We start from the raw sequence: 26,498 nt of genomic DNA on the forward strand, positions 1-26,498 counted from the left end.
TCTGGCACCAAAGGAGGTGCCATTAAGAAAGCTTTCATAACTAAGAGGTAGCATGGGGGCAAGGAGGCCAGCGCTGGGCTGGCTCTTGATCTGGGATAACTCCCCCTGCCTCATGTCTTCCAGAGAACATCCTCTTCTTAATGAAGGAGTCCTGCTCCATGCAAAAAAGGCTCAAAGATGATGATATCATTAGACCTTCACTTTGACTAATTACTGTTATTTTTGGTCCTCTTGCAAAATCAGGAGATATCTGATCTATCCAAGCACCAATCTCTATTGAAAAAAAGGTAATGTATCCACCATGACCTCATAGCAGAAAAACTTCAATTCATTTAGGTCCCTTCATTCTTCCTTGCCCAAATGCCTCCATCTCTTAAGTGCTTAAGAAGGCATACTGCCAGGAGCTGAGTTTTTCATTAGATCAGAAAATTGCTTGTATAGCTTTGTTATTATATATGTTATTAACATATAGGCATGGTCCTGAAAAAAAAAACTTTGAAAAAACAACTATGCCCCATAAATATAAATGTTGACAAATTGGCTAAGTTTCAAAACAAATGGGTCACAATGTTTTATTTTGACCAAATATAATTTCAAGTTATGTATTCAGATATAAAACAAAACTGCAAAGCCATGTTTCAATCCTATTAGAGCAACCATGGACCCAACTTGGTACACCTTGAATATCTGCACTTTCTTTTACTTCTACTTTCTTTTGAAGCCATTCATGCACAAAAAACAGCCTATCAATCAAGGAAAAAAGAAAACAACATGAGAAAGCGCACAAATAACAGCACCATGGTGTTTGTATTCATTGTAACACATCAGTATTTCACCCATTAATTTTATAAGTCTCTTATGATTTTGTCATATTACAACTATTTTGCTTTTCTCTGTAGAACCACACTTTTCCAACTCTCCAATATCCGGTAAATAATCTATTCCTAAGTGGTCACAACCTTGCAAAAGGAACAAAGGCTAATAACAGACATTTTGTCTGGAATCGCTGATTGTTTTGTTTACTACTTGTATCTGGCACCGCAATGGAGGAAGGAAAAATATGTTTGAGAGTATTAATTTTTCTATGATGATGACTCTTCAAAAATATATTTACTAGACTTCAGTAAAATACCGTGAGTTTTCACAAACTAAAACATGACAGACAAGCTTCTTGTATTTTTTTCTCTATTTTCACCTGCTGGAGCCACTCATGTTCTCTCCACCAGAGAGCGCAAGTATCACCAGAGGTGATGGTGCTGGGAGGGAGAGATGGCGGTACTCTAAGCAGGACTGTGAGCTGCCTTCCTCAAGGACGGCAGCCTAGACGTGATGGCTGATTCCAGCTACGTGAAGTTTCATGCCTGTGGGTTAATTTAGGCTCAGAGTTAACATTGTGCCCAAATGGTTAAGGCTTCCCATGTCCAAGATAGAGCTGAAGAATCTCCTGACAAACGACTGGAGAGATTCCTGCCTCTCCTGAATCTTGGGCTCCAGCCCAGGAGATGCTGACTTCCCAGGGACGTGTGCTTCTCCCACGCAGTACAAACACTCACATGCTCCTCAGACACATGCTTGAGGACCATAAGACCAACTGGCTTCAGGAACGTCGGGCATCAGAAGGAAGAAAGGACTTGGTAAGTAGTAAAAGAGATCTTCACGTTTCAGACTGAGAGCAAAGGCATTTCAAGCAATGTTGCAGGAAATTAATAGCAAGAGTATGAAATAAAAAAGGCTTGCGAAAAATCTCAGAACCCACACCTTCTAGAAGAACAGTAAAAATGCTCCAACTCAGCTAAAGCCCTAAGAAAATCCAAGGGCATGTAGCAATTCTGTGTTGCCTGTCATCCCAGAGCACACCCCCATGGGTACTGCGCTAAGGCTAAAACACTTAAGAGTTTGGAGCGCGTGGGCATGGGCTCACTCACAATACGGTTAGGCAAATCCTGCCAGTGCCTTGAAGGAGAATGCAATGTGTTACGGCACAGGCAAAGGGTAAAAAGCTTTTAACTCCTCAGTCATGAGTTCGCATTATGTTCAAGTGTGTTGACTTTATGTTATCATAATAGGTGTTAAACTACAACTAATCCTCTTGCATTATTCTTAGACAACTGTCCGTGCTGCAGAAACCATTGGGATAGGCTGGCCTCCTCCTTGGCAGTCTCAATAGGGAGCCAAGGATCGAAGAGTCTGGAGATGCAACTCGTCTCTCTGCTCCCAGCTATCAGTTAGGCAGAAACCATGCTGCTTAGTGAAGGAAATAATACTGGAGAAGACACCTTTTAGACAAAAGTGTATTATAACATGACTTTGACCTAACAGGGAATTTTCTCCAAACTCAGCAATTGCTGTGTAACAGAGCCATATTTAAACACAGTCACATGCATTTTTATATACATACATATATGTAGAAAGAGGGGTTCACCTTCTGTGTGGTGCTTTCCAGTGTGGCTCTTCAGGTGGGTGTGATGTTGCCGTCTTTTTTCTGGCTCATCCTAATGCCTGTACACAGTGTTGGAGGCACGTAATAGATCATAGGATCATCTCCATAAAATGAAGGTTCTATGTGGTTCTTTCCCTCTTGAGCCTTGTAGTAATACTTGCTAAAAAAATACCCAATTTCAAATCTCATTTTTAATATCAGTGATTCTCCTCCAGACTTATTCAGAGTGACAGTTTGGTATTTTTACACGTTTTTTTCTCATGCTCTTAAAAAAATGCATTTACATGCCTCAGTCAAATTTCTCCTGAAACAAGTAATCTGAATGCAAGCTAACAAAGCTAAGTTTCCTTCTTGTGGCATTTGGCTGCTCAGTTGACTGATGAGCGAAGAAGAGGCAGCACCAAATAGCAGCCGCCTTGTTAATCACAGCCCTGGGCTGCAAGGCAGAGAGGAAGCCTTTACCTTTCCCCCTGTGGGTGGGCACAGCTGTGTCTGTTCTGACATTCACTGGACTCCACACAGGGTGCCCCGCAGAGCAAGAGATGGACATGAAGCCAAGGACCAGCCAGCTGAGGAAGGAGTAAGTAGGATGGTGGTCAACAGAGCTGTACTTACTGTTCTATAGGTTTTCCTCTGGTTTTAGATCCCCCTCTTTTTAGGACCCACAGGTGCAGGTGGTGAGGTGGAGAAACTGCGAATGTATCTCCACAGGTATATCTGCCACACCTAGTGAAGCCCTCAGGATGTTGCAGTTTTCAAAGCCTGTTCCAAGAGGACCTTAACTTCCCCCAATGCAATATTGTAGGGGAAATATTATTAAACAATCTTTTGGGAGGGTTTCTTCCCTGAAACTCTTTCATAGACTTTATAGCATAGAGGAACGGATGCAGTTTCTTATCAGGCAAAAGGGGTTAGAAGGTGTCAAACCCCAGGGACTCCTACCTGTTCATTAGGGAAGAAAGGAAAAAGCGGGAAACAAAGAGCCATATTCATCACAAATGACACCTTAAAACAGAGGCTGATTTTTTTTCTTGTTTTGGCAGGGCAACAGCGTGCTCTCTTCTGTATCTTATGTTCTGCTGCTGTTGTCATCCTACTCTCTCCCACCTCTTCTGGCTCGTTGCCCTTTTTTCCTCCAGCCACCTGCCTGTGGAGCCTGCAAATCTCAGTATGGTCTCTTCCTTCCAGGAGAAGCATCCCTGGCTGCTTGTAATCCCAGCAGGTCATGCTGCTTCATCACTGCCTCATTTTTAACACCAGTGCACTTCATTGGAGAGATACATGTTGCTGGATGAGCACGTGTGCCCTAAAATATCAGCTTAAGCTAATGATTACAGCCAGGGCTCCGTGACATCAAAGAACTGTATCCATCTTAGGTCCTGCACTGACAAGACAGTAAGAAATTGTTAAGGGTTGTATCAAAACGGCAGAGGCAATTTAAAGCAAATTCTTTCTGAAGAGAAGCTGGCTTTGCATTCCATGTACTCTTTCAACGCATGTAAAATGAAGGGGAAATGTAAGTTGTGTATGTTGCTTCATTGCGGCCAACACCTTTAAAATTTCCATTGCCAGAGTATTTCAGGACTGGAAACAGAAATATTATCCATGTAGGTCTAATAGTAAAAATTATCCTGTTGGTGTTTGTGTATTAAAAAGAGAGTGATAACTGGAAACATTCTATGAATGGAAGAGTAAGTAAAAGTTACTGGCTTTGTTTGCAGAGCAACTGTCTTAGAAGCGGATGGCTGGAATTAGAACAAAAAATAACTATGAAAACAGGCGCAATGCTCATGGCATGATGAGTAACTTCTTACCATTTTGGTTTGCTTCTTGACTTTTATGTCAAATATAGGTTGTATGGTCTCTAGAGCAGACATTTTCTGTGAAGCATTTAAGCAGATGTTAGACTGCTTAAAAACAGTAACAGAGAGAAGACTGTATAAAGATCTTAACTGGATGCAGAAAGAGCTGGAGGAGTTCCTCACGCTGAAAGGAGAAAGAGGGAGCCAAACCTTTGGTGATCTACCACTCTGTGAACGAGTCAGGGAGCAGCTCTCCCCCCTCTCCTTACCTTTTCCACAGCTCACCTAACTTCTGATGTGCAGGGATGCTCCACGGAGGGACAAGCCAGGAGCCCTTTGTCCCTGTTTTCAAAGAGATTTACGGAGCATCAAAGGCCCAAATCCTCTTGACCTTGGAGTGCCCTTTCAACCCTTAATTCTGACCATTTGGCAGACCTGTTACTTCAGCTCTGCCGTATGTTTCACCTACCTATTGCCCCACTTACTCTGACAAGACAGTACACATGCACACAGTGACAAGCACTAGGGTAAAAAGCAGAGATAACTCTTCAGCACATGCTCTTGCTGCAAATCTTATCCTTCCCATTAAGACCATTCTTTGCTACCCAGTCAGTGATGTTTATGAAACTTGTTGGAGATTAACTCTTGAGATCTTGTCTCCTCTAAATGTGAGTGAAACTGGTCAACAGCTTCAACCAAACTGCACAAATTAAAAATGGCAAAGGACAGCAAATGTGGAGTCCAAGAAGCTGAGAAAACTGGCCTAAGAGTTTTCACAGATAGGTCTCATCTACTTTGAAGAGAGGAGCCTAGTAAACCCTGTTCCCAAAAGACAGAGATCATTTTCTGCATCATGGGAATCCACACAAGTACATTCCTACACAGGGCTTTTTGAAGAGGGAAATACATGCAGCAAAACTGCTTTAGATGAGAGCACTGCAAAATACCATAAACATTCCTGACAGTGTATTTTCAAACGTCTGGTTCAATCCAGTTTTAGATGAAAGAGATACTCAGTTGATGTAACACTGCTTCCACAAAGTCCCATTTTAATCACCGATTGCACAGGAAGCAGAATTTGGGCTGTGCTCAAGCTTGTAAGAGATCGTCTAGAGCAGCTGGTTTTCTTGTATTTTCCAGTAAAAAAATTCAGTGGGGCACTGACTAAAACAAACAAAAAGTCATTATTTTAGTAATGTAAAAACTATGACTTACATCCAACAAATAGATCAAAAGATGCTTTTTTATAAACAAAATTCCCAGCCCACAGACACAATGGTTATGTACAATAACATCACACTTTGCCAAGAGATTCCAGTATAAGACACAGTAATTCAAAAGAAACAAAGTGTAAGTTTATTGGACGCCAATATTTCTTAGTCAAGATCTAAGTAAAGAAAACACACAGTAGAAAAAGTTGTACAAAGCAGCAATGGATTTACATTACATTAAAGAAAAAGTTACCCTAAGCAATTAAGTCTCAGTACTAAAAAAAGTAAAAACCCATCCTTAATTAAAATTCAACACTGCCATATCGAACTGATATACAATGACTATAAGGTATACAGGATTATAAAACCAGCTTCTTTTGTCTTACCTCTATAATCCTTTAAAATGACAAGTGATTTTGTGTAACTAACTGGAAAATTCTATAGCAAATATATTGGATATTTCCAATTTCTAGAAACTGTAGGAAACTATTGCCCTGTACCCACGCACTAAAAGTGATCCCATTTTTCTGCTTTTTAAAAAGGGACACTGTCAAGAATAAGCCTTAAAATGTGTACTTTATATGTATTTTGCATGTTACACTGCAAAAGATAGTTTGTTCTGGTTTTATGTACATATTTTAATTAAACATGCTGCTGCAATAGTGGGAAGTTTGTGTCTTTAAAAGGTAATATGTATCGCTGATAAACTGGAAAACGAAAAATGGATTGAGTCCTTTATTCTGGAATAGTGAGAGAAAAAGCAACATGAAAAATAAGCTCAGCCCGCAGAATTCAGACACATTTTTCAGACATCCTTCAACAACTGAGGATGCCCTTAATAGGCATTTTCATGCCCAAGCAGCTCAAGTGTTATGACTCAATTCATGTTTTTAAATTCTTTGATTTTATTAATATCAAGTTTTCTTAATACAGGTAAGTACATTTACTGTATACAACCTTCTCTTGATAGTGTCCCTTTATGTACAACAGTTACAGCACAGTTTTTCACAAGTCATTTTAAATAAACAAGAATCAATGACATTAAAAAATACTATCAGGCTGTGTTCAACAAAAACAAAACCAAGATTTTAACACTGATTCATTAACAGCAACATTAAAAAAAAAACCAAACCCTAAGCTTGCTTTGATTTTTATCTAAATCTTCTGATAGGAAAATGTAAACAATTTTATTGAACAGTATAGGCACATGCCAGATTACAGGCTCATGCCATATATTTGCACCCTCACTGTTAGTGCCAAGAAGGTAGGCATAGTCTGTTCTTATCCCCTGTGAGGAACTTCTAGTTTTATCACTGGAAGCTTGGAACAAAACCAGAGTATGTCTAGCTTCAGACCAAACCCGCATGCCCTACTTGGGGGGAAAACAAACAAACAACATCAGACAAAAAATCTACTGGATGTCACTAGAAGGCCTGCCTAAATAGGAAATGCAGGAGCAAGTCTCTTACAGCTGTGTTTTGGTTCACGGATAAGGCTACATTTCCATTCTGAAATACACAAGACAAACTCTAGTGTCACCTACTACTTTAGCCCGTTATCTGCTCAGTCAGCTGTCACAGGGTGTTTCACTCCCCCCCTTATCAAAAAAAAAGAAAAAGAAAAAGCGCAGATACAAGAAGTAGAGACGGTATTATTACTGGTTCACTTCCTTTGTTGTTTTGAAACTACAGAATTATACCCTAGCTGTATATGCAGTTTTTAGGTAGAGGAAAATTAATCTTAACTTTTGGTTCTGGGACTTAAAAAAAAAAAAAATCTGTATGCATTTTTCTGCCATTGCTCACTTTCAATGGTTGATCATGGTCCCAATTTAGCCAAGAACTTAAGCACATGTTTAAAAATAATTAAGACTGATCTCAATGGAACTTAACCAGAGGCTTTTAGACACTTTGGGAACACAGTGCCTGAAAGGAAAAAAAGTCCCAAAACAAAATACATTTCATGGATCAACCCTGCTCCTCTTAAATGCAATGGAAGTTTCCACTGTACTTCCACTGAAGCAGGATATTTCTCTGATATTTATCTGACAGATTATAAAAATAGAAAAAAAAAGAAAGAATTAAAGATTCTAGTCTATATATTAAAACATCTGCACATTCCTGTCACAAATTTTAAGAAAAAAAAGCAAAACACTTTTTATATTTAACAAGACCTCTAACTTTGTGTCACTTCAGTACACAGCTACAAAATTAAACAAAATATGATGAAGACAGTTTTTTGTATCAATAAATTTGCCTTTTATTTTGGCTGTGGCCAGACTAGACACTCTACAAAAGACCTTTATTTATAAACAAGCAACTAACATTTTTCCATAATTTAACTTTTAAAACATATATTAAAGTTATATAAGTGGAAGCATATTTATTCCGTATCCTCCAAAATAAACACTTCTATCAAGGGCTTTTTAAGGTACTGTATAAAAGCTAATAGAAAACCAGAACTGCTATATAAACATCTCATATTTAAACTTCAGAGATCCTGAATTCCTTTACTAAACAACAGGAACTGAATTTAAAAAAAAAAAAAACACAGAACACCCTCAAAGTTAAGAACAAAACTTAAAAAAACCAACCAAACAAAAAACCCCCAACAACCAAAGAAAAACTTAGAAGGAGGCTATTTAGACCAAAAATATTCTATGGATTTTTTATAATACATATTATCCTAGGAAAAAGGTCAAGGTTTCTTCAAAGATGTTGCACAAACTTTTGATTTCAAGTGTGTGGAATTTATCATCATATCACATAGCAGAATCCCAGTTGGAAGTTAGATGACTATGACATAGCTGAACTAGTTGCCATCTTCCTTTAGAAAGCACGCTGATTTTTAAAAGGCTACATATAAACTTTCAGACTGTTGTGTAGCAGAATCATTAGTGAAAACTTAGGAGCCATTTTACAAAAACATGTTCATATTTTATATGCACAGATTTCTTAAATACATTTAAAGGATCCTTAGCAAAGCTTTATGTTTTTCTGATTTTGTTAAACCAGGTTAAGTGCAATAACCATTTTATTTCGAAATTGCTTCTGGTATGAAAGAAATTTAGTCTTATTAGGTGGAATAAAAAAGTCAATAACTAGAAATGTCACTATTAAACAAGTACCGTGTTTTAATTGCAATGTTACCAAAAGACTTTAACTGATATTCTAACAAATTAGCGTAATCATATTCAGATACAATTTGGCTGAAAGAGGACAAAAAAGGACAACACGTTACTATTAGAAGTGTTTAGTAACAATTTTAGATTTTAATCAAAAATGAAACAGAAGAGGCTTGAAACTAACATTGCAATTTTTGTCGTAGCTGGAAAAAAGTCAGTGGTCCATCCTGAGCCAATTCTTTTAAACTTAACTCAAAAGGAAAAATAATAATAGTAACAAATCTGTTGGAAAAAATGGTGGCACACTTGGGCTTGCACTGAGAGAAGTCTACTCCTGTGTGTGCCTAACTAAGGATGCCCATCCTCCGATTCTTAGGAGTTAACACTTGTGCTTTATTTTGCTAAATCTTAGTGTCACTTTGCAATTCTTTTTACTTTTGAGTTTGGGATGCTGAAAAAAAAATTGTTACATACACAATTAAAGCCTCCCTCCTGCTCCCCCTGAAACTGGTGACCGAACTCCTGTTGCTTTCAGCAATACTGTTTGCATCATTTACGCTCATTTTAATCCATCACCACTCCATTAAGCTTAAATTCTAGTAGAAGAATTTTTCACTGTTAGTTTACCACCTACTTCTGGGTAAATATTTCTTTTACTTACAGAATAATTTTGGACCCTTACTATAGCTTCTGGTAAATACCTATGATCCTACTTACACTAAATGCTCCAGTTGTGATTTGAGGTAAAATAATGGAACTGCACAGAATATCTGCAGCCCATTATTACCACGATTTTCAACAAATTAGAAAATTGCAACACAGTATCACAAATTATAGAAAGCGGCAGAAAGAAATATTCTATGCATTGTATTCATAAAATGCAGTGATTGTAGTGTGATGGTTTTTCCTCTGCTTTGAGCTGGATATGTATGCTTAATACAAATTGCAAATACATACTTCTTCATTTATACAGGTGTCTATATAAATATTTACATTTTTAGGTTTTGTTAAAACATATCTTTGTACTCATGGCCAAGCTTATTACTATGTGTAGGAACACAACTCATCTTCTGTCCCTTAATAAGCTCTTCTTTTTTTGATTTAATAGTTATACATTCCTTTGTAGTTAAAATTACAAACAGTTGTACAAATAGTGGAAACAAAATTATGAAACTTGTCCGACATCCATTCAATCTTAGTTCATATTATAAACAGTACCATTTGCATTATGATGGCTGTTAATACAATGTCTTTAGCTACTGAAGTATCTATAGTAAATTAGTCTTTGGGACATTATATAAAGCAAAGTACCCCCTCCCCCAATTTTCCTTAGAAACTTATAATTAAATGGCTGAAAGCAGGCTTGCTGCTAATTTTTATATAAAATCTTAGTAATAATATTGCTGACTTTAGATTCTATTTTAATTTGCACAAGTTCCATATAACAACAAAACAATTCTATGTTCCCTTAAAATATCAAACATTCGTATCTGATAACATCAGGATTACTCAAACTTGAGGTTTATTTGTTATTGCTAAAGGTTTCTAAGACCTAAGTCAATACAGCAAGACACTCCATCTGCTTCCTCCCTAACTGCAAGTGCATGGCAACTATTTATATGGAGCTTGTGTGTTGGTTTCTTTTAAAAAAAATTAATGAAGTTGGTTACAGTATTTCACTACTATAAACTCACAGTTAGAATCCAAATTGTTGTTGCTCTTTCATTTAATATATAATTTTATATATAATACACACGCACACACCAACATCACAGGATGAAGATCCATGCATACAATCCAGATGTGATCGTATTTCAGTGTTAAATGAAACAAAAATTATTCTGTTACTATTAGATCCCAGACCACAGTATTTTAAATTACTCTGCTTTCTACCTACTAACCAAGTTAATTTACCTTAATCTTCAAATCCAAGCAGCATCACAAATTCCAAATTTTTTTTCGTCGTCGTTGTTTTGATCCTTTTAGATTTCTAGGTTATATGGCATACATCTGAGATCGTGAACACAGCCTCCACTGAACCAGCTTTTTAAGGTATCTGTTAAAGCTAATTGTGTGTCTGTTCATGGCTCCAAAGACTAAAAGCTGTCTTGAAAGTCCTGTGACAGAGTTTACACATGTATTGTCTTTTGAATGTGATTGCTGAGAGTGGTGGAGCATGATAGAAGAGTGTATCTGACTCCTGTGGTACAAATAATTTTTCAGTAGTAGTGGAGCTTTCAGACACGCCTGTTGGACTATCAGGCTCCAAAGGCTGGATTTTGGGGAGGGGTGGGGGTGGAGGTAAGGGTGGTGGTGATGGGGAATTAGCTGGTGGACATATCTCAGGCTCCTTATTTGTGGACTCCTCTGCAGCCTGTGACATATGAGACTGGAAGTGACTCCACAGGCGGAAATTGGTTCGGAAGGCCTTGTTACACACGTGACAAATAAATGGCTTCACAGAGCATAAGAGCTCTTGGTGACGCTCCAGCTGTTTGCGTACAGTGAAAATCTTCCCACACTTTTCACAGGGCCACAAACCAGCATCTTTGTTGGAGACTACTTCCTTAGGTTCTCTGCTAGTTTCAGTGACCTCATCCTCCATATCATCTGCCGGCTCTTCTTTAATTTGAATTTTAAACTGCTTGGAAACACTTAAGTCTTCAGGTAGGCATGAGGAATCTTCAGAATCAAAATTTATTTGTTCTGATGAATCACTGAATACACCATCTTCCTTTGCAGCAACAAAATTGTTCATTTTATTGGATTCTGACTGAGGAGGCAATCTTGATGAACTACTTATTTCTCCATTGTGATCCAGGATAGGTAAAGAAAAGTTCTCTGACGGAGCCATTGTGTTTTGATTGTGAACTTCAACCTGATGACGCCAAATACTAAAGGATGATTTAAAGGTACGCATACACTCAAGACAAGTAAGCTTCTTGTATTCACACTTGCTTTCATGCTCATGCTTCAGCTCTGGAGAGGAAAATCTAAGGCTGCAGTAAGGACAGACAGTAGCATTTCTACAGAGTCGCTCATGATTTCCCTGTTCAATAAGCGAAGAGAGCTTAGCATTGCAGAGACGGCACTGATAAACCTCTTTGTTTTCTACTGGGCTTTCAATATGAATGTGATCTTTCTGCTTAGGAGCCTTATTTCCTCCAATTGGTTTCTCCCCTGGGTGCATTTTTATGTGCTGTTTAAATTGTGAGAGGAAACGATACGCTTTCCCACAGTAGGTACAAATATAGGCTCCTTTGGTTCTCGATCTTAAATTCCTTTTGATGACTTGTTGTGCTTGTGAGGCAGACTGTCCCTGAAAACCTTGCTTGCCACGTCTTAGTTTAACTATTAGAGCTTTTTTAATTTCTCTCTCTCTCACTATATCAATCAGTTTTCTTTGGAATTTTTCATCCAAAACAGCATGTGAACTGGAAGCAGGTGAGGGATTCTTCACAATTCCATGTTGTGTCTGGCAGTGTGTCCACACTTTGAAATTTGTGTGAAATCTCTTGTGACATATGTCACAAGCATAGGGCTTCTCTGGATTATGATACATGTTAACATGACGATGAAGACCTGCTGTTGATCGGAAAATTTTAAGGCAGTGCTTGCATTTAAATTTTTTATTTGGTCTTGCTTCTTCCATCTCACTGTATTCATCTTTACTGACATCAGAATCAGGAAAATCAGCATCAAGGTGCGTAGGGCTTGAGCCTTCCTCAAAGTTATCTTCTGACCCAGGAGAATCCTGCTCATCTGCCTTCAGTTTCTTAAACGGTAGTCTTCTATCAGCTTGAAATCTCCTTTTTGCTGGAAGTCTGCTTGGTTCCTTATGATCATCCTCGGTTTTAAAAGGAAAGTCTTTATTTGTTGATGCTGAAGCATCACCCACTGTAACTCTTATTATTTCGGCAGGATCTGAAAGTGGACTGCTAGGTTCAGTTTTTATTCGCACCTCTGTGAGAGGGGAAGCAACCTCCCTATCAGTTGACTGAGAGGCACTGAAAGACCTAAGGCGATGTGGGTGTATTACCTGTGGTTTTTCATCTAAGACTAACTTCTCCGACGACTCTTTCAAGGATGACTTTTGAGATAAAACATTAAATGTCTTCTGGGAATCATTGGTTCCTGGTGAGGAGGAGGATGATACCTGTGAAGGTTTTAGGTCAACGGAAGGTGAGTAAATAGGAACCTGGCTGTCCATGGACAGTGACCTTCGAAGCAGACTTTTTACAAGTGGCCCACTTCTGTCAATACTTTGGTGTTCTGGACCAGATCCACTAGATGGGATTACTAGCCCTAACTTCGAGTAGTATAGCAAATTCCTGTCTTCACCTTGGCCACTTCCTTTTCCTGCCTCTCGCAACAAAAATGTAGATTCTGATGTGCCACGCAGAGACAAGACTGGTGGACGTGGTCTTTTTAATGACATCTCTGCGGCCTTTCCTCTTAAAAGCTGACCACTACTTCCTGGTTCATCGCTTGCAATTTCTTTCTCTGCTAAAGGCATTTGAGGCAGTACTGTGTTCCTTTTCACTAAACCACCTCTGCTCTGATCCTCCACAGTTCCAGAAGTTTCATGAAGCTTGGTATAGCTCACAGGGCTTTCCTTCAGCCATCTCCTTTCAGTCAGTGATAAGTTGTGAAGGGTTTCAGTTGGTTTTGTTACTTGTGGTCTACTGCTAGTTTTGACAGCAACAGAGGGTGAAGGTTTAGAAGTATGGCTTAAATCATGTTGTGTTTGATTTATACTTTTCGCTTGCGCTTCAATTCTGTTCTGACAGACAATGACACTTCTCTTCTGAGAACTACTTTCATCTTCATCTTGATACAGTATTTTCTTAATAGGGCAAGCTGGAAAAGGAGCTTGAGGACTCTTAGAAACAATGTTTGTAAGAAAGGATATTCCAAGACTGTAGCCCAGTTCTTGCACAGCTGCAAGACTGCCTTTCTCAATGAACAAGGATGAAGAATAAATGTAGTTTAACACATTATCAAAAGCATCTGGTTCACAAAAGTCGAGCTGAAACACTGACTGGGACTCATTCTCCTTATTTGTGAACAGAGTCTGGAAGTATTCGCTGCTGGCAGCCAGAACATTTTTATGAGCTCGAAATTTCTGATCTCCTACTATAAGAACAACATCACACAGCTGTCCCTTTAGACGCTCCTCATTCAGTGCACTTAGAAGTGAAATGGCATGTGCTGGATTTATGTAATGCAAGAGCCCCTCCATGATTCTGATGTTTCTGAAAAAGAGCAACAACAAAAAAAAAGTTGTAGGTTGCCTTATGTGAACTGTTGTTAGAGATAACGTAAACACACCTAATCCCTCTGTAATTCATAAACTGGCTAAACCACCATCAACAATGCTGAAGAAAACAGCTTGTTTGGAGGAAAGGTATGGGAATTAAAACAATACTGTTAGCTCCAACAGATGCACAGGCACGAGAAGAACCAGCTCATGTGCCCACTTTCACATACACTGCAAACAGCTGATCTTACACCAAGAATATTACACCTAACTAACTGGGGGCAGAGGGGCTGTGTTCTCTTGCTGCAATACACCTGTCCACGTGAAGGAAGAGTTCAATCATTTCCCTCTTGATCATCTTTTCTCCGCTTTAGCTTTATGAAGATCTATCTTGACAACTGCACTGATAAACTCTTGAATCAGATACCTAAAGCTTAGTTATGCTGAGTCACCTTTTTGAGGCTAAGCAACCCTGACAGTCTCCTGCTGACTAAACAAATTAACGGGGTTTTGTTGTCATTTTTAATAGGACGATGGAAAGGGCATTAACACTGAGAAGAGAGAAGGCAGCATGATTATTGTCTGTAATCTAGATTAATTCATCATGTTTGCTTAGGTTTAATAAGTGTTGTTAATGTATACTTCTAGCTATCAAATGTGTGTCACTTATAACTGCACTGACAGGATCTGGTTTCTTGGAAATTTCACAATTATAATTGAAGTACCCCTGCATAGCTGTCTTCTAGCTTAAAAGCAATCAGAGAACTGAAGTCTCTAGTTTATTCATTAGTATAAGAGCACTTTATGCCCACAACCCATATACTTGAGGAATGGTTACCCTCAGGTGCATCCCAGAGTACAATAAGTACAAATTAAACCGCAGTGCAGAAATCCCCATGTTCCATATGCTTCAAAACACAGCCCACTCCGTACTGCAGGATGTCTCAATAACTCAATAGACTGCTCCTGATCAGATCTTAACAAAAGAAGAGAATCAGGTTTTAAGTCAGTTTAAACAAAGAACTTCTGTGGCATGAATTGTAATTTATATATCTGTGTACATGCACACACACAGAGAAATCAGCAATATCCAATTTTCTTTTTTTTTCATGGACACTCTTACAATTCTGTTCAAGTTAAACTGTAGGAATTTTACACTACCTTCCTCTATAGTGGTAGTAAAACAAGTCAATGATGTGCCTGTTAAAAAGAATTCTCTTCCTTTTACAGCTGAGTTAAGAAACTACTCTTTAGATATTTATGATGTATGCTACTACAACAAAAAGGTTTCACTATTCATCAGCTTACAAGCAATACTGAAAAGTTTATCAAAATGAAAACAATATTAAGAATCCATTAGCCCATAATCAATAAATGGGGGTGGTAAATCTTACAACTAATGGATACAAATAAGTGATCGAAGTCTAAATTGGAGTTCTTGAGAAATGAATCAAAGGGTGCTGCATACACCCATACAAAGGGTCAGACATACAATGTCCCAGGGCACTGATCATATCATAGAACCTGAAACTACCGAATGAGTTAATAGTGTCATGGCAACAGCAAAAGCAGAATTCTGTTTCCTCGCCAGATCTCTCTTTACTGACTGTTTCAGTGTCTTGCAGAGTCGTTTCATAGAAACATTAATTTATCCTTAATTCACCTCAGATAGTTATAATGCATAATCCCGCCCCCCCTCCATCTAAAAAGAGCAGAGCAGTCAAGCTTCTATTAATTTGAGAAACCAATCTGTTTCGTTTTGCTTTGTATGTTTTGCTTAAAAGTACTGTCTGGGGGAGTTGTGCTACCTTTCTCCTTTGTGGATGCCACTGCAATTTAAAGTGGTGGAGTCTGACTGGCCCTAATCCAGTCTCGTGGTCTGAGCACCCGTTAACACTTGGAGTGTTATTAGAACAAGTGTTCCAAGAATGCATCTTTTCCTTTAGTTTCACATGAAAGAAACTGAGTTTGCAAACTCAAATTATTCATCTTGGATGCAAGGTGCAGCATGGTATATGGAGGTAACAGATCAACAGTGTGCTTATGAAGAAAACTTGAACTAAAACAGTATTATAGAGACACCCAATAGAAGTTGCTGCAGAAGCCATATTTCAAGGATACAGTGGGAAAGGAGTATATTAGTCAAATGTTTTGAAGTATTTTCAAATCTTTCACTTTAATCTGCTTTACCCAGGCCTTGGGTCTTGTGTAAGATACTTGCAGAATAAGCACCATGTAATATTATGCGTTCCTTTGTCTATTGTAACACAGTAATGCTATTAGTAGAGACAGGTGTAAAATCTACATGTCTAAAGCAAAATCCAGTAGTCACCCATCCTTCTTTCTGCATTCTCCTTTTTTACTCATAGAGAACCTTCAATTTACTACATGAAACAAGACAGAGATAAGCATCCTATTACAATCCTCCCTTTCATTCTCAGAGCAGGGTCTCTTCGGTGCAGTGAAGGAGGCAGAGCTCTCTGGTGCCATGTAACTCTGTCACTTGAACAGTAACCAAGGCTGCAACATACATAAATGGCAAGGGACCAAATTAATCCTGTAAAGGCAGCTTTAATCCTGGTATTTCCTAATTCAAGTGCTTGACTTTCAGCTTAATAGCCTTTAAGAACAACAGTCAGAAATAAAACAAGCTATGATATGTTAAGAAACAAAGCCAGAACTGGTTTGCAGAACCATTTTAACACATTTACACAGGCCATCTGAAAGCCTGAAATACTTAAAGGTAGAAAAACCCCAAAGATCACTAGAGTCAATGTACAATGTATTAAAATTTCACTTCATGAACACTTCTCAGTAACGAAGTTGATCCAAGACACTCCTGCTCCATTTGTTCATCTTATCTGCACACTGCAGTTCACTCCTTCCTCAGCCGTGCCAGTACAAATATTTGCAGGTCTGTATTACACAGCAGACCAGACAATAAATAAAAACCAAATAATATTTCTTTTCAAATGCTGGTCAATTTTTATACTAAAGCACAATCTCAAGAACGAATGCATTGGCATAACTGAAGAGGGAGCAACCTGCGGCAGCGGAGCAGCTACAGGAAGGCAGGAACTCCTTACAACAGTTCGCCATCAAAGCCCATGCTTGGCTGACTGAACTCAGCCCTGACACAAAAGGTGTGCCTAGCTATTGTGTAGATAAGAGAACTACGGCAGTCCCTTGGAACACTAGATTTGATTCCAGGTGTTTGAGGACTCATACTTCCTCAGCTGAAGATGATTTTGCCATTAACTACCTAAGATCTTTCCTCCAGATAATCTGCTTCTATTCTCTCCAACCATTTTTTCCAGCTGTCTTCACTACTGAGTGGAAACAGAGCTGTTTCCTCTTTTCCTCCATGATGTCCGGGTGACATCAAGGAAACAGCAGGAGCGTATCAGAAAATTTCCCATCGTCTGTGTCCAGGTGTTACATGCTAGAGCGGCTACTGGCCCTCAGAAGGACCAAGGCTCCAGACCCAGGAAGGGTAAGTGCAGCAGGAGCACCTGCAGCCTTCCTTTGAGAAGCCAGGAGGAGACTTTACTGTCAATCTTCAACAGCCCTCTACTGATCTCAGCAAACTACATTTCAGAGACTTAAGTACCATATTTGGCATGAGATTTATTTTATTTTATTTTTTGAACAAGGATAGAAAAAGATACCTCTACTACTTCAAAATTACTTTCTGCAAAAAGGAAACCTCTATTCAGGAAAGCTCTTCACAAGGAAAGGGTGAAAAAGCTTAATCTTTAGCCCAGCAGTTTATTCATCTTCAACAGCTCCCTGCCTTTGAAGTGGTAGTTCCCTTTCCTTTCCTCTGTCCCCTGCTCTCACATCTCCTCCTCCCAGCCCTGTGGTACCCTCCCTCTTCCTTTCTCCAGCTCTGCTGCTCACTTGACGAAATTGATTCAGCTCACTAAAAAGAAGCAGGAAACAAATAAACAAACAAAACCAACCCAGTATTTTATACGTTTGCTATTTTATAGGTTAGGAGCTTAATCAGCTCACTGAGAGGTCAGATGAGCATTAGAGTTGCAGCAAGAGGAGCCATGAAACTACCCATTCGTTCTCAGCAAGTTGTTCAATCAGCTTTGCCCATCTGAAACTTCACTTTCAGAAACAATGAAGTCACCAATGCTGAAACTTCACAAACAGAATCAGGCAGATATTTGTGTGAACAATTTCAGCATAGCAGCTTACACTTGCGAATACACAAGCAACTAAAATAAGATGTTGATGTTGCCTGCTGACTTCCATTATGACCTAGCTGTCAGCTAAAGCTATGTTAATAGCATGGTGGGGCGGCAGTGGGAAAGACGATGTTCTGGTTCTGAAACACTTAATGAGATGCAACGTTGCAGCAAGGAGCCACCAGGGCTGTGAGAAACCGCAGTTAGAAGCACAAGGAAGGAGGAGGAAACGCACACAGAGGAGACAGGCAGCAAGAGACACTTAACAGGGGCTTCAACAGGGAAAACAGACATACATAAGAAGTGTGGTGGGCGCAAACCCACTAAAAAAACCAAAGAAACGTGGACTATAAAACTCAGCCAAGAAATACAAATTACTCCCTGGGGTATCCCCAGGTAAACGCAGCAATGTTGCGCTCAGTTCTGAGTGCTTTGCAGAGGATTTGATGGCTCTGATAATTCATGTGCTGTTCCAGACACAAGGGGGAAAAAAAGTCCCATTACTCGTCAAGAGTCCAGATGGAAAAGAAACCTATGCTGCTGAAACTTCTACTCAAGGATCCTATGCTGGATTTTATTATTTGAGTTTGACAACAGTTTATCAAATGCTTCTTCTCCCATCAACAGCCTTTGCAACATACATACTCTCCTACAGTCGATATATATTTACACACACACACCCCCTACACCCCTAAAAGCTCTATGTAAAAGCTCCAAACCTGTAGAGCAAGATTGTTTGCACTTCTACAGTCTTTTTCTAACTAAATATTTGAGTAATCTCTTGCTGCAAGTTCAGGGATTCTGTCTTCCTGCATTTAATGAAATGTGATTTCAACTGTGTTGTGGTTTAACCCGGCAGGCAGCTAAACACCACACAGCCGTTTGCTCACTCCCCCTCGGTGGGATGGGGGAGACAACTGGAAAAAAGGTAAAACTCGTGGGTTGAGATAAAGATAATTTAACAGGACAGAAAAAGGAAGGGAAAACAATAATAATGATAAAAGAATATACAAAACAAGTGATGCACAACGCAATTGCTCGCTACACACTGACCAATGCCCAGCCAGTTCCTGAGCAGCGGCTGCGCCCCCCCCCCGCCCAGTTCCCCCCAGTTTTTTGTTCAGCATGACGCCATATGGTATGGCATATCCCTTTGGCCGGTCTGGGTCAGCTGTCCTGGCTGTGCCCCCTCCCAGCTTCTTGCGCACCTCCAGCCTCCTCACTGGCAGGGCACTATGAGAAGCCGAAAAGTCCCTGACTTAGTGTAAGCACTGCTCAGCAACAACTACAATATCAGTGTGTTATCAACATTACTCTCATCCTAAATCCAAACCACAGCACTATACCAGCTACTAGGAAGAAAATTAACTCTATCCCAGCTGAAACCAGGACAAACCGCTGTTTTCCACTGCAGACAATACTGTGAACTTTCTCCATGAAGACAAATGTTTTTCATTTCCAATAGGTCAGCAGCAAGGAGAGACTCACTGGTATGAAGACAGGCATAAAATCACATAAATAATACATTTGCTAGTGTGTAAAATTGATGTATTAATTTCCAAATATTTGTCCTCCACACATACCGAAACAGAAATTTAGGGAGAGGAAAAGAAGAAATTCTATAATATTCTGCAGTCTCTTTATTTTGCCCTCAACTAGAGACAAATAATTAGCAGTTATCCTGATACAGACTGCAAATTTTCTTAGAAATAAGACGCTACTTTTCACATTCAGATCATACCCGTAGTTTCACCAACTGACACTCAAAATAGCTCCTCCTGACTTGCAGCAAACTACAAAATGTCAGAGTAACACCAGAAAGCTCTGCTTGTCCTTCTCATTCTTGTTTACCAAAAAGCAGCAGCTAAGGGTGCAATTTCATCTTACTCTCAGTCCGTTCTAACTAGGGATTGCTCCTGCAAGGAGCAGTCCGTGTCTCCTCCCCCACTAAGGAAGCACTAGCTTGCTGTCAGATCAGTAACCTGATCCAGCTGACCACAGGATTGCACAACTACTGGATGTAAGGGAGAGGGCAGGAATGTGCGCCGTCTGTGAGCTTTTCTGATTCTTCTTGAAAGTGTTCATGAAGATTAAAACACATCACAGTTTGATAAAATATTTGTCCTGGCCTCAATGCCTGGACTGAAAGGTGTGTAAATCATCATCTAAATTGCTGCAAACTAAGTCAACAGACTAAAAAGTTTAAAAATACCTTTCCTGACGGAGTTCTTCAGTTTTCATTCTCTTGAGTTTTGTAACGCTGCCATTAAACTCTCTGATGGGACAAGACCGAAAGGCTCGATGGCCATACAATTGAAACACCTACAAAAACCTCATCCCCAGAAATATTTCATGTTTTTTTGGTAAGAGATGCATGAAAACAAGAATTTGAAGAAGGGGAGACACATACCAAATGTGTACACTTGTACATTGTCTACAGGTTGACTTTATTATTTTATTGGTAATGCTGAGATATACTTACCAAATTGAGTAATATTCAGTCATCTGCTTTACTATATGAGCAAGTCTTCCTTTGTTTAACTGGCCCCATTCACAACAAAATCTTGTCTATATACTGCTTTTAATTTTCCTGGTATAGTGAAAATGACAAACCCTAATTGTGGGCATATTTCTATGAATATAAAGGTGCTTTTTACAGGCATAGTATATTTTAGATGGGAGGAAAAGCTAATTATACCCATATAAGGTACTTTTCTATCAACAGAATTGCATTTACACTGAGGTTTCTATAAGAAAACAAGAGATGCACTTAAACTGAAACATGCAGAATACAAACGCTGAGCCTAAAAAATTGCCAAGTGAGAAACTTATGATTCAGGGAAAGCAGGTATCTTCCACCCGCTGAAGGGATCCAAAGAAAATGCCATTCAGCCATCATTAATTATGGGCAAGATACTGGAAAGACGATACAGGATACTGTAAAAGGGGGAAGACAACAGCAATTTTACATGAGTTTTATGTAAGAGATTTATGAGGTGATGAATAGCACGTGGAAGATTTTCAGCTTGCTGAAAGTCCACGTGCATTTGGAGGCAGGCAACATCTCATATACTTTTTTTAAAAAAAATAATTTAAAAATCCTCCTCCATGAACAAGAACACTACGTAATTTTTCTTTATTCCTCAGAAGTACTTATGAGAAAGGAGCTGGTCTTATTCTTACTGAACTTGCAGGGAATTTGCCCATTGACCTCAACAGCTGAAGGACTGAGTTATGTCCTGGCACAAAATAAACTAATTCCTTTTGGTTGTGACAGGTAGATTAAGTTGTGGCAAAGAGTGATTAGAAATCACTGTAATTCTGCTGCTTTTCCTTCCGTGTTTCTTCATTTACTTTAAAATTTTTTGTGAGGCATATTTACTGTACCAAGTACACTATTTTTGAAAAATTCTCTGAAGATACTTACAAATGTATTCAGACCAGAATGTCAAATAGTTCACTCCAAAGTAGCTCTGATGTTTTTCAGCTGGTGGGCACCCACCCCCCTGCAACTACTGGTACACTCCTAGTTTCAGTGTATTGTGGTATCAGGCTTGGTGCTGGCCTATGCATGAGCCACAGAGCGCTGGAGGGAAATCAGTGAGTCAGAGGGATGGGGGGCAAGGGGGTGGCAGAGACACTGACTGTTCCCCATGTAAGAACTGTCCCTGCGCTAACCACACCTTATCCAAGAGATTACTAAGAATGAATTGCAACCTAAAGATTACTCGCACTCTTAAGTGCTGATGTAGGAATAACCACGCATAAGGAGATTAACGCTCCAAGAGAAAAAAGGGAAAAGTACTTCTTCCTTTCCTGAAGAATGCAATTTAATTGTATATGAATTACTACGACAGTTTCACAACACTTTTTTGAAATTATTTGCCCAAAGGATTTTTCATGTCTTTTCATCACAGATTGTACGGACAGATTTTGCACAACAAAGGTGTGGTGTTTCACTGCATCTCAGAGGGAAAACCCCCTCAACAATCAGGACCAGGTGATTTTAAAACTTTCTTATTTTGGATGGGCTGTGAGACTGCTGAACTGATGGTGGTAGGGGTGGAGGCAGAATAAGTTTAGGAAGGTAGAAGAATTGCTCAACGCTTTCTTTTCTTGTTCATAAAATATGCCTGAACTATTCTAGAACAACATAATACATAAAGTAACCAATAAGCAAAGACAACAGATTTTTTTTTTATTTCACTGCTGAATGAAAGAAAGTATAAGAGAAACGCTATCTTAAATATTATCATTAAGGAAAAAATAAGAAAAAAGATTACAGTATATAGACTAATACTAAATCTACCCCATAAATATTTGGGGAAAGCAACTCCCTCTGCACAGAGTATCTATTTTAAAGCAGGACGTATTGCAGTCTTTCCACTTGCAATAAATAATAAATGATTTTGCTGCCTCTCAAGATTTTTTTTTCTTCCCTTCTGAGGATCTCAGATCATTAAATGTAGCAGAATTCATTATGAAACAGCTCACTTGCTCAAAAGTTGAGAATTTCTTTTAATGAGAGCTGGAAATAGCTGCAACTGTAGTGTGTGACTCACAGCATAGCACCTCCCAGTGCAGTACAAACCATATGGTGGTTACAGCCCAACTTCCTCTCCCCAGCTCCTCCTTCCTCTACCCTGTAAGTCTATACTTGTTTATAGACTGTAGTTATCACTATTTTGCAGATGAAACAACTTTCAAAACGTTTAAAACTATAATGGGAAATTACTTGATGTTTTTTATGGTAACTGCTTCACAGCTACTGAAGTTCAAAAAGAAACAACTTCAATACAGTATGAAAGCTCACAGCTTTCTGTAAAGTTGTCCTTTTAAACCCAAATGTTGGCATGCCTCTAATTTTAAGGAAAGCATAGTCAGCCATTACTATGAAAATGATCAGAGCACCAACTATTTAATTCTGTGTGTATCAGTATTCTCTAGGATCACACACACAAAAAACATGAGCTCACAAAACCCCAGTCTCTTAGTGATATCAAGCTGCTAGTGATCTGGAGGGTTCTCAGCCTGAGAAGCGTGTTGAGTTTGAGTCAGCTGACAGGGTATCACACTGCCACTTGGAACCTACACAGCAGGAAAAGGAAGCACAAACGTTCACATTTATCATACTTGTGTACCATTAAACATACAGCGCAAAGAGGAACTTCCTACAAACTATTGCCCCTTTTTATATTAAATAAGAGTGCTAATACGTACTAAAGGGTAAGTTACCTTAGGCCTTAAAAAAGCACCCAACTCCTTATGACTTTGATCCTGTTTTGGATCACAGGGCAATGTTGAAATTCGTGAAGGAGCAAGAACCACTGAGAGCAAGAGACATGGTCACTCGCTCTCAGTTCTGATCCCCAGGGGTTATCTTGGCTCCAGCAGGCTCAGGGGAGCTCACCGCTGGAGAAACCCCTGATCGATCCTGGTCTGGCACACATCGTCGTAGCTGAAAACTCCAGAAGTTGTAATTTGTGACTTGTCCCTGCGAGTCCCTACTGAGAACATGCAAATGACAGCTCTTTAAATGTTCACAATTCAGTCAGGTTGGGTGGATTTTCTACAGGTAAAGTAAACTTAATGTTCTTATGAGCTTACAACTGTATAGCATGTGGATAATAAAATTTCTGAGAGAAAGGGATGTCAGATCCCCTTCCACCCAAGAGATGACCACGTAATTTGTTTTTTGCAAACAAGGTTTATAAAAACAGTTGCTAAAATTTTCTCAAAACTTCCCCTGAAGAACATCAGCATAACCCTGGTGGAAAATTTTAGTCAAAGCAGTTAGTTTGTCAGTTTGAGCAAAGCCAGAACAGAGCACTATAATTGGCAGTGTTCAGGCAATACAAACACAAAGCAGTACTAGATTTACCTGTAATACATATTTACTACTCCCAATTTAATATTGAAAACCTTGTTGTACAAAATACATTTTAAAAAAAAAAAAAAATCTATTTTCATATTAACATTTACCCAAGGATAAAAATATTAACTATAACTTAAGTACAAGATCTTCACTGTATTCACAAACAGTTGTGTGATTATGTAATTCATCACAATTCTTATACCTGCAGCCCACCCACCTCTTACTTCCACTGAGTCCAACAACAACAAAAAAATGAATATCTTTTAAAACGAGTGCCATTTACTTATTAAGAAGAGCTTACTCAGTACACAATGGAATTCCACAATATTTCCTGTCTCATAGTAACTCCTTTAGATTAAGTTTTCCAGACGTTTGATACTTTACATGAGCCGCATCCGATCTGGACATATTATGACAGTTTGGACTTTAAAGAGCATTAAAGTAAAATTCTCTCCGAGAGCCGTGATGGGGTAAAATGCCTTCCACAGCCTTCTGCAAATGCATAGCACATGCTGGTACACAGTGCAGAGGATTTTTCCACGAGACTGTGAGATGTACTTTTTCCTACTCATGAATAATAGAGCCAAGGAGCGCTTGGACTAGCAAAACTACACTTCGCTTAATACCTGCATGTACTTATAGGTCGCAGGAACCTTGCCGGATTGCTTTCCGCCCTGAAATTTGCAGGCTAGCGTGGCTCTCCCTTCAAGACACACCGGGGAGGACCTAGGACACTGAGGCACAGCCCGCCCGGATCCTCTGTCATGTTTTACAGTTCGGACCAGAGCCGCTACCTGCCCGGGGAGAACCGTGAGCCGCAGCTCCCGCGGCCCCGCAGGCGGAGGGGGAAGCGTGCCGCTACCAGCGAGGACGCCCCGTCCCTCCCGCGGCCGTTGCGGCGGGGCGGGGCAGGGCGGGGTAACCGCCTCCTCAGGCGGCGCAGCGCAGGTAGGGACACACGGGCACGGGGCCGCGCGCACCTTCCCGCCACCCCGCCCAGCCCCGCCTCCGCGGGGCGCAGGCGCGCGCACCCCCCCGCGCTGCTCCCCACGCGCCGCCGCTCCTGCCCCGCCTCTCCCCCCTCCCCGCGCCCCCGCCCGGCAACGGCGCCGCTCCGCATGCGCCGTGAGGGAGAGCGACGGCAGGCGCTGCCCCCGCTCCGGCCGCCGCGCAGGCGCAGGTCCGCGGGATCCCAGCCCGGGGGGGCGTGGAGGTGGGGGGGGAGCGCGGCACAGGCGCAGGAGGGCCGGCTGGGGCGGCGTGCGGGCGCGGGGCATGCGCAGCAGGCGGGCCGGCGGGGCGATGTGGCGGGCGTGTGCCGGCGCAACGGGCACCAGCCGTTTCCTCACAGCAAAGGGAGCATGCGCGGAGGCGAGGGGGGCGAGTTTCGTAACCGGCGCATGCGCACCGCTCTGCTCGGGGACCGCAGCCCCGCTCGGTGGGGGAAAAAAAAAAAACCACCTCAGAGTTACGTCAGGAAAAGACGCCTTTGTACACGGGGAGACCCATACGGCGCGGGCAGCCCCCGAAACGGGCGCGAGACGCGGCCGTTACTCACCCTCTCCGCCGCCAGCCGCGCCCCCCCCTGCTGCCCCCCTCGGCGCCTCCTTTCACGGTTCGCCCGCGCGCGCTGCTGCCACCGCCGTGATTCCATCCATCTTGAATTTGACGTCATCCCACACCAGGGATGAGGTCATCGAAGGGAACGCTCGTCACGTGCGCAGCGCTCCGATTGGCCGGCGGGGGAGCGGGGGGCGAGGCGCTGGCGCGGCTGGGAGGGTGGCGGTGAGGGACGGTTACGGGGATCCCCCACCCGCCGCCCCTCCCCCACAGGTAGCGCGGCGGGCGGCAGCCCTCACGCGCGCGCGGGCCGCCCGCCTCTCGCGCCCGGCGCCGCGTGGCGGGGAGGGCGCCAAACGCCGGGGTCCCCCGACACGTCCCCGGCTGCCGCCACCCTCCGCCCCCCACCGCCCGTTAACGGCTTGGAGCGCGCGGGAGGGAAACTGAGGCCGCCCCGGGGGGGTCGGTGGTGTGTGTGCGGCCCCGGGGGGGGGCAGGTCCCCCGCCCCGCCGCGCACCCCCACCGTTGTGGGGCCCGTGTCACGGCGGGGCCGGTGACAGCGGCAGTGGGATTTGGCGGGGTGCCGCTGTGGGAACCCGCACCCCCTCCGTGGCCTGGGCCGCGCGTGCCGCCGGCGGGGGTCTGTGGGGGGGGGAAACCTCTGCAGACAGCGTTCATTCGCAGTTCTCCTAATTCAATAGTCTGCGGTGTTGTGGTTTCTTTTTTTTATTTATTTATTTTAATCCATCGTTTTCTAAAATGTAGGGGGGAAGGTCCAGCGCGGTTTGCAAAGGAGCTCAGTTTCTAATGGTACGCACGTGGCGTCCTCGCGAGCCAGTCCACCGTTCCCCAGTGTATGCCCGGGCGCTGGTGGATTTTGGCTTGGACCCTTTGTAACTGCTCGTTCATCCTGAAGTGATTTGAAAAATTATAATGGACGTTATCATTGCTTTAGGCTTGCTTCTCATTGAAATTATCCATTTTGAATTAAATACCTGAATAGGGCTTTATCTGTCAAAATCCAAGTAT

General features: G+C 41.3%; 1 protein-coding gene across 4 annotated transcripts; it reads right to left on the reverse strand.

The window, feature by feature from the left end:
• Positions 1 to 533: 533 nt before the first annotated feature.
• On the reverse strand, positions 534 to 26,498 carry ZBTB21 (zinc finger and BTB domain containing 21). 4 transcript variants are annotated; one of them, XR_015704779.1, is made up of 4 exons: positions 25,467 to 26,498; positions 10,492 to 13,832; positions 3,383 to 5,406; positions 535 to 3,009 (listed from the first exon to the last, which is right to left on the reverse strand). XR_015704779.1 is itself a non-coding variant. In XM_087757798.1 (2 exons), exon 2 carries the CDS (start codon positions 13,817 to 13,819, stop codon positions 10,643 to 10,645), a length of 3,177 nt encoding a protein of 1,058 aa, XP_087613924.1. In that variant the 5' UTR covers positions 13,820 to 13,832; positions 25,467 to 26,498; the 3' UTR covers positions 5,415 to 10,642. The 4 variants fall into 4 exon arrangements, 2 of the variants coding, with proteins under 2 accessions (XP_087613924.1, XP_087613925.1); XR_015704778.1 differs by having other exon boundaries at positions 534 to 5,406; XM_087757798.1 differs by lacking the exons at positions 535 to 3,009; positions 3,383 to 5,406 and having other exon boundaries at positions 5,415 to 13,832.

Source organism: Nipponia nippon, unplaced genomic scaffold (genome assembly GCF_047370975.1).
Source record: "Nipponia nippon isolate SJK-2023a ecotype South Korea unplaced genomic scaffold, ASM4737097v1 scaffold_2, whole genome shotgun sequence".
Lineage (NCBI taxonomy): Eukaryota > Metazoa > Chordata > Aves > Pelecaniformes > Threskiornithidae > Nipponia > Nipponia nippon.

What these genes read in the sequence shown, in the direction of transcription:
- ZBTB21 (XM_087757798.1), bottom strand. Translation starts at nt 13,819, where the DNA reads ATGGAGGGGCTCTTGCATTACATAAATCCAGCACATGCCATTTCACTT.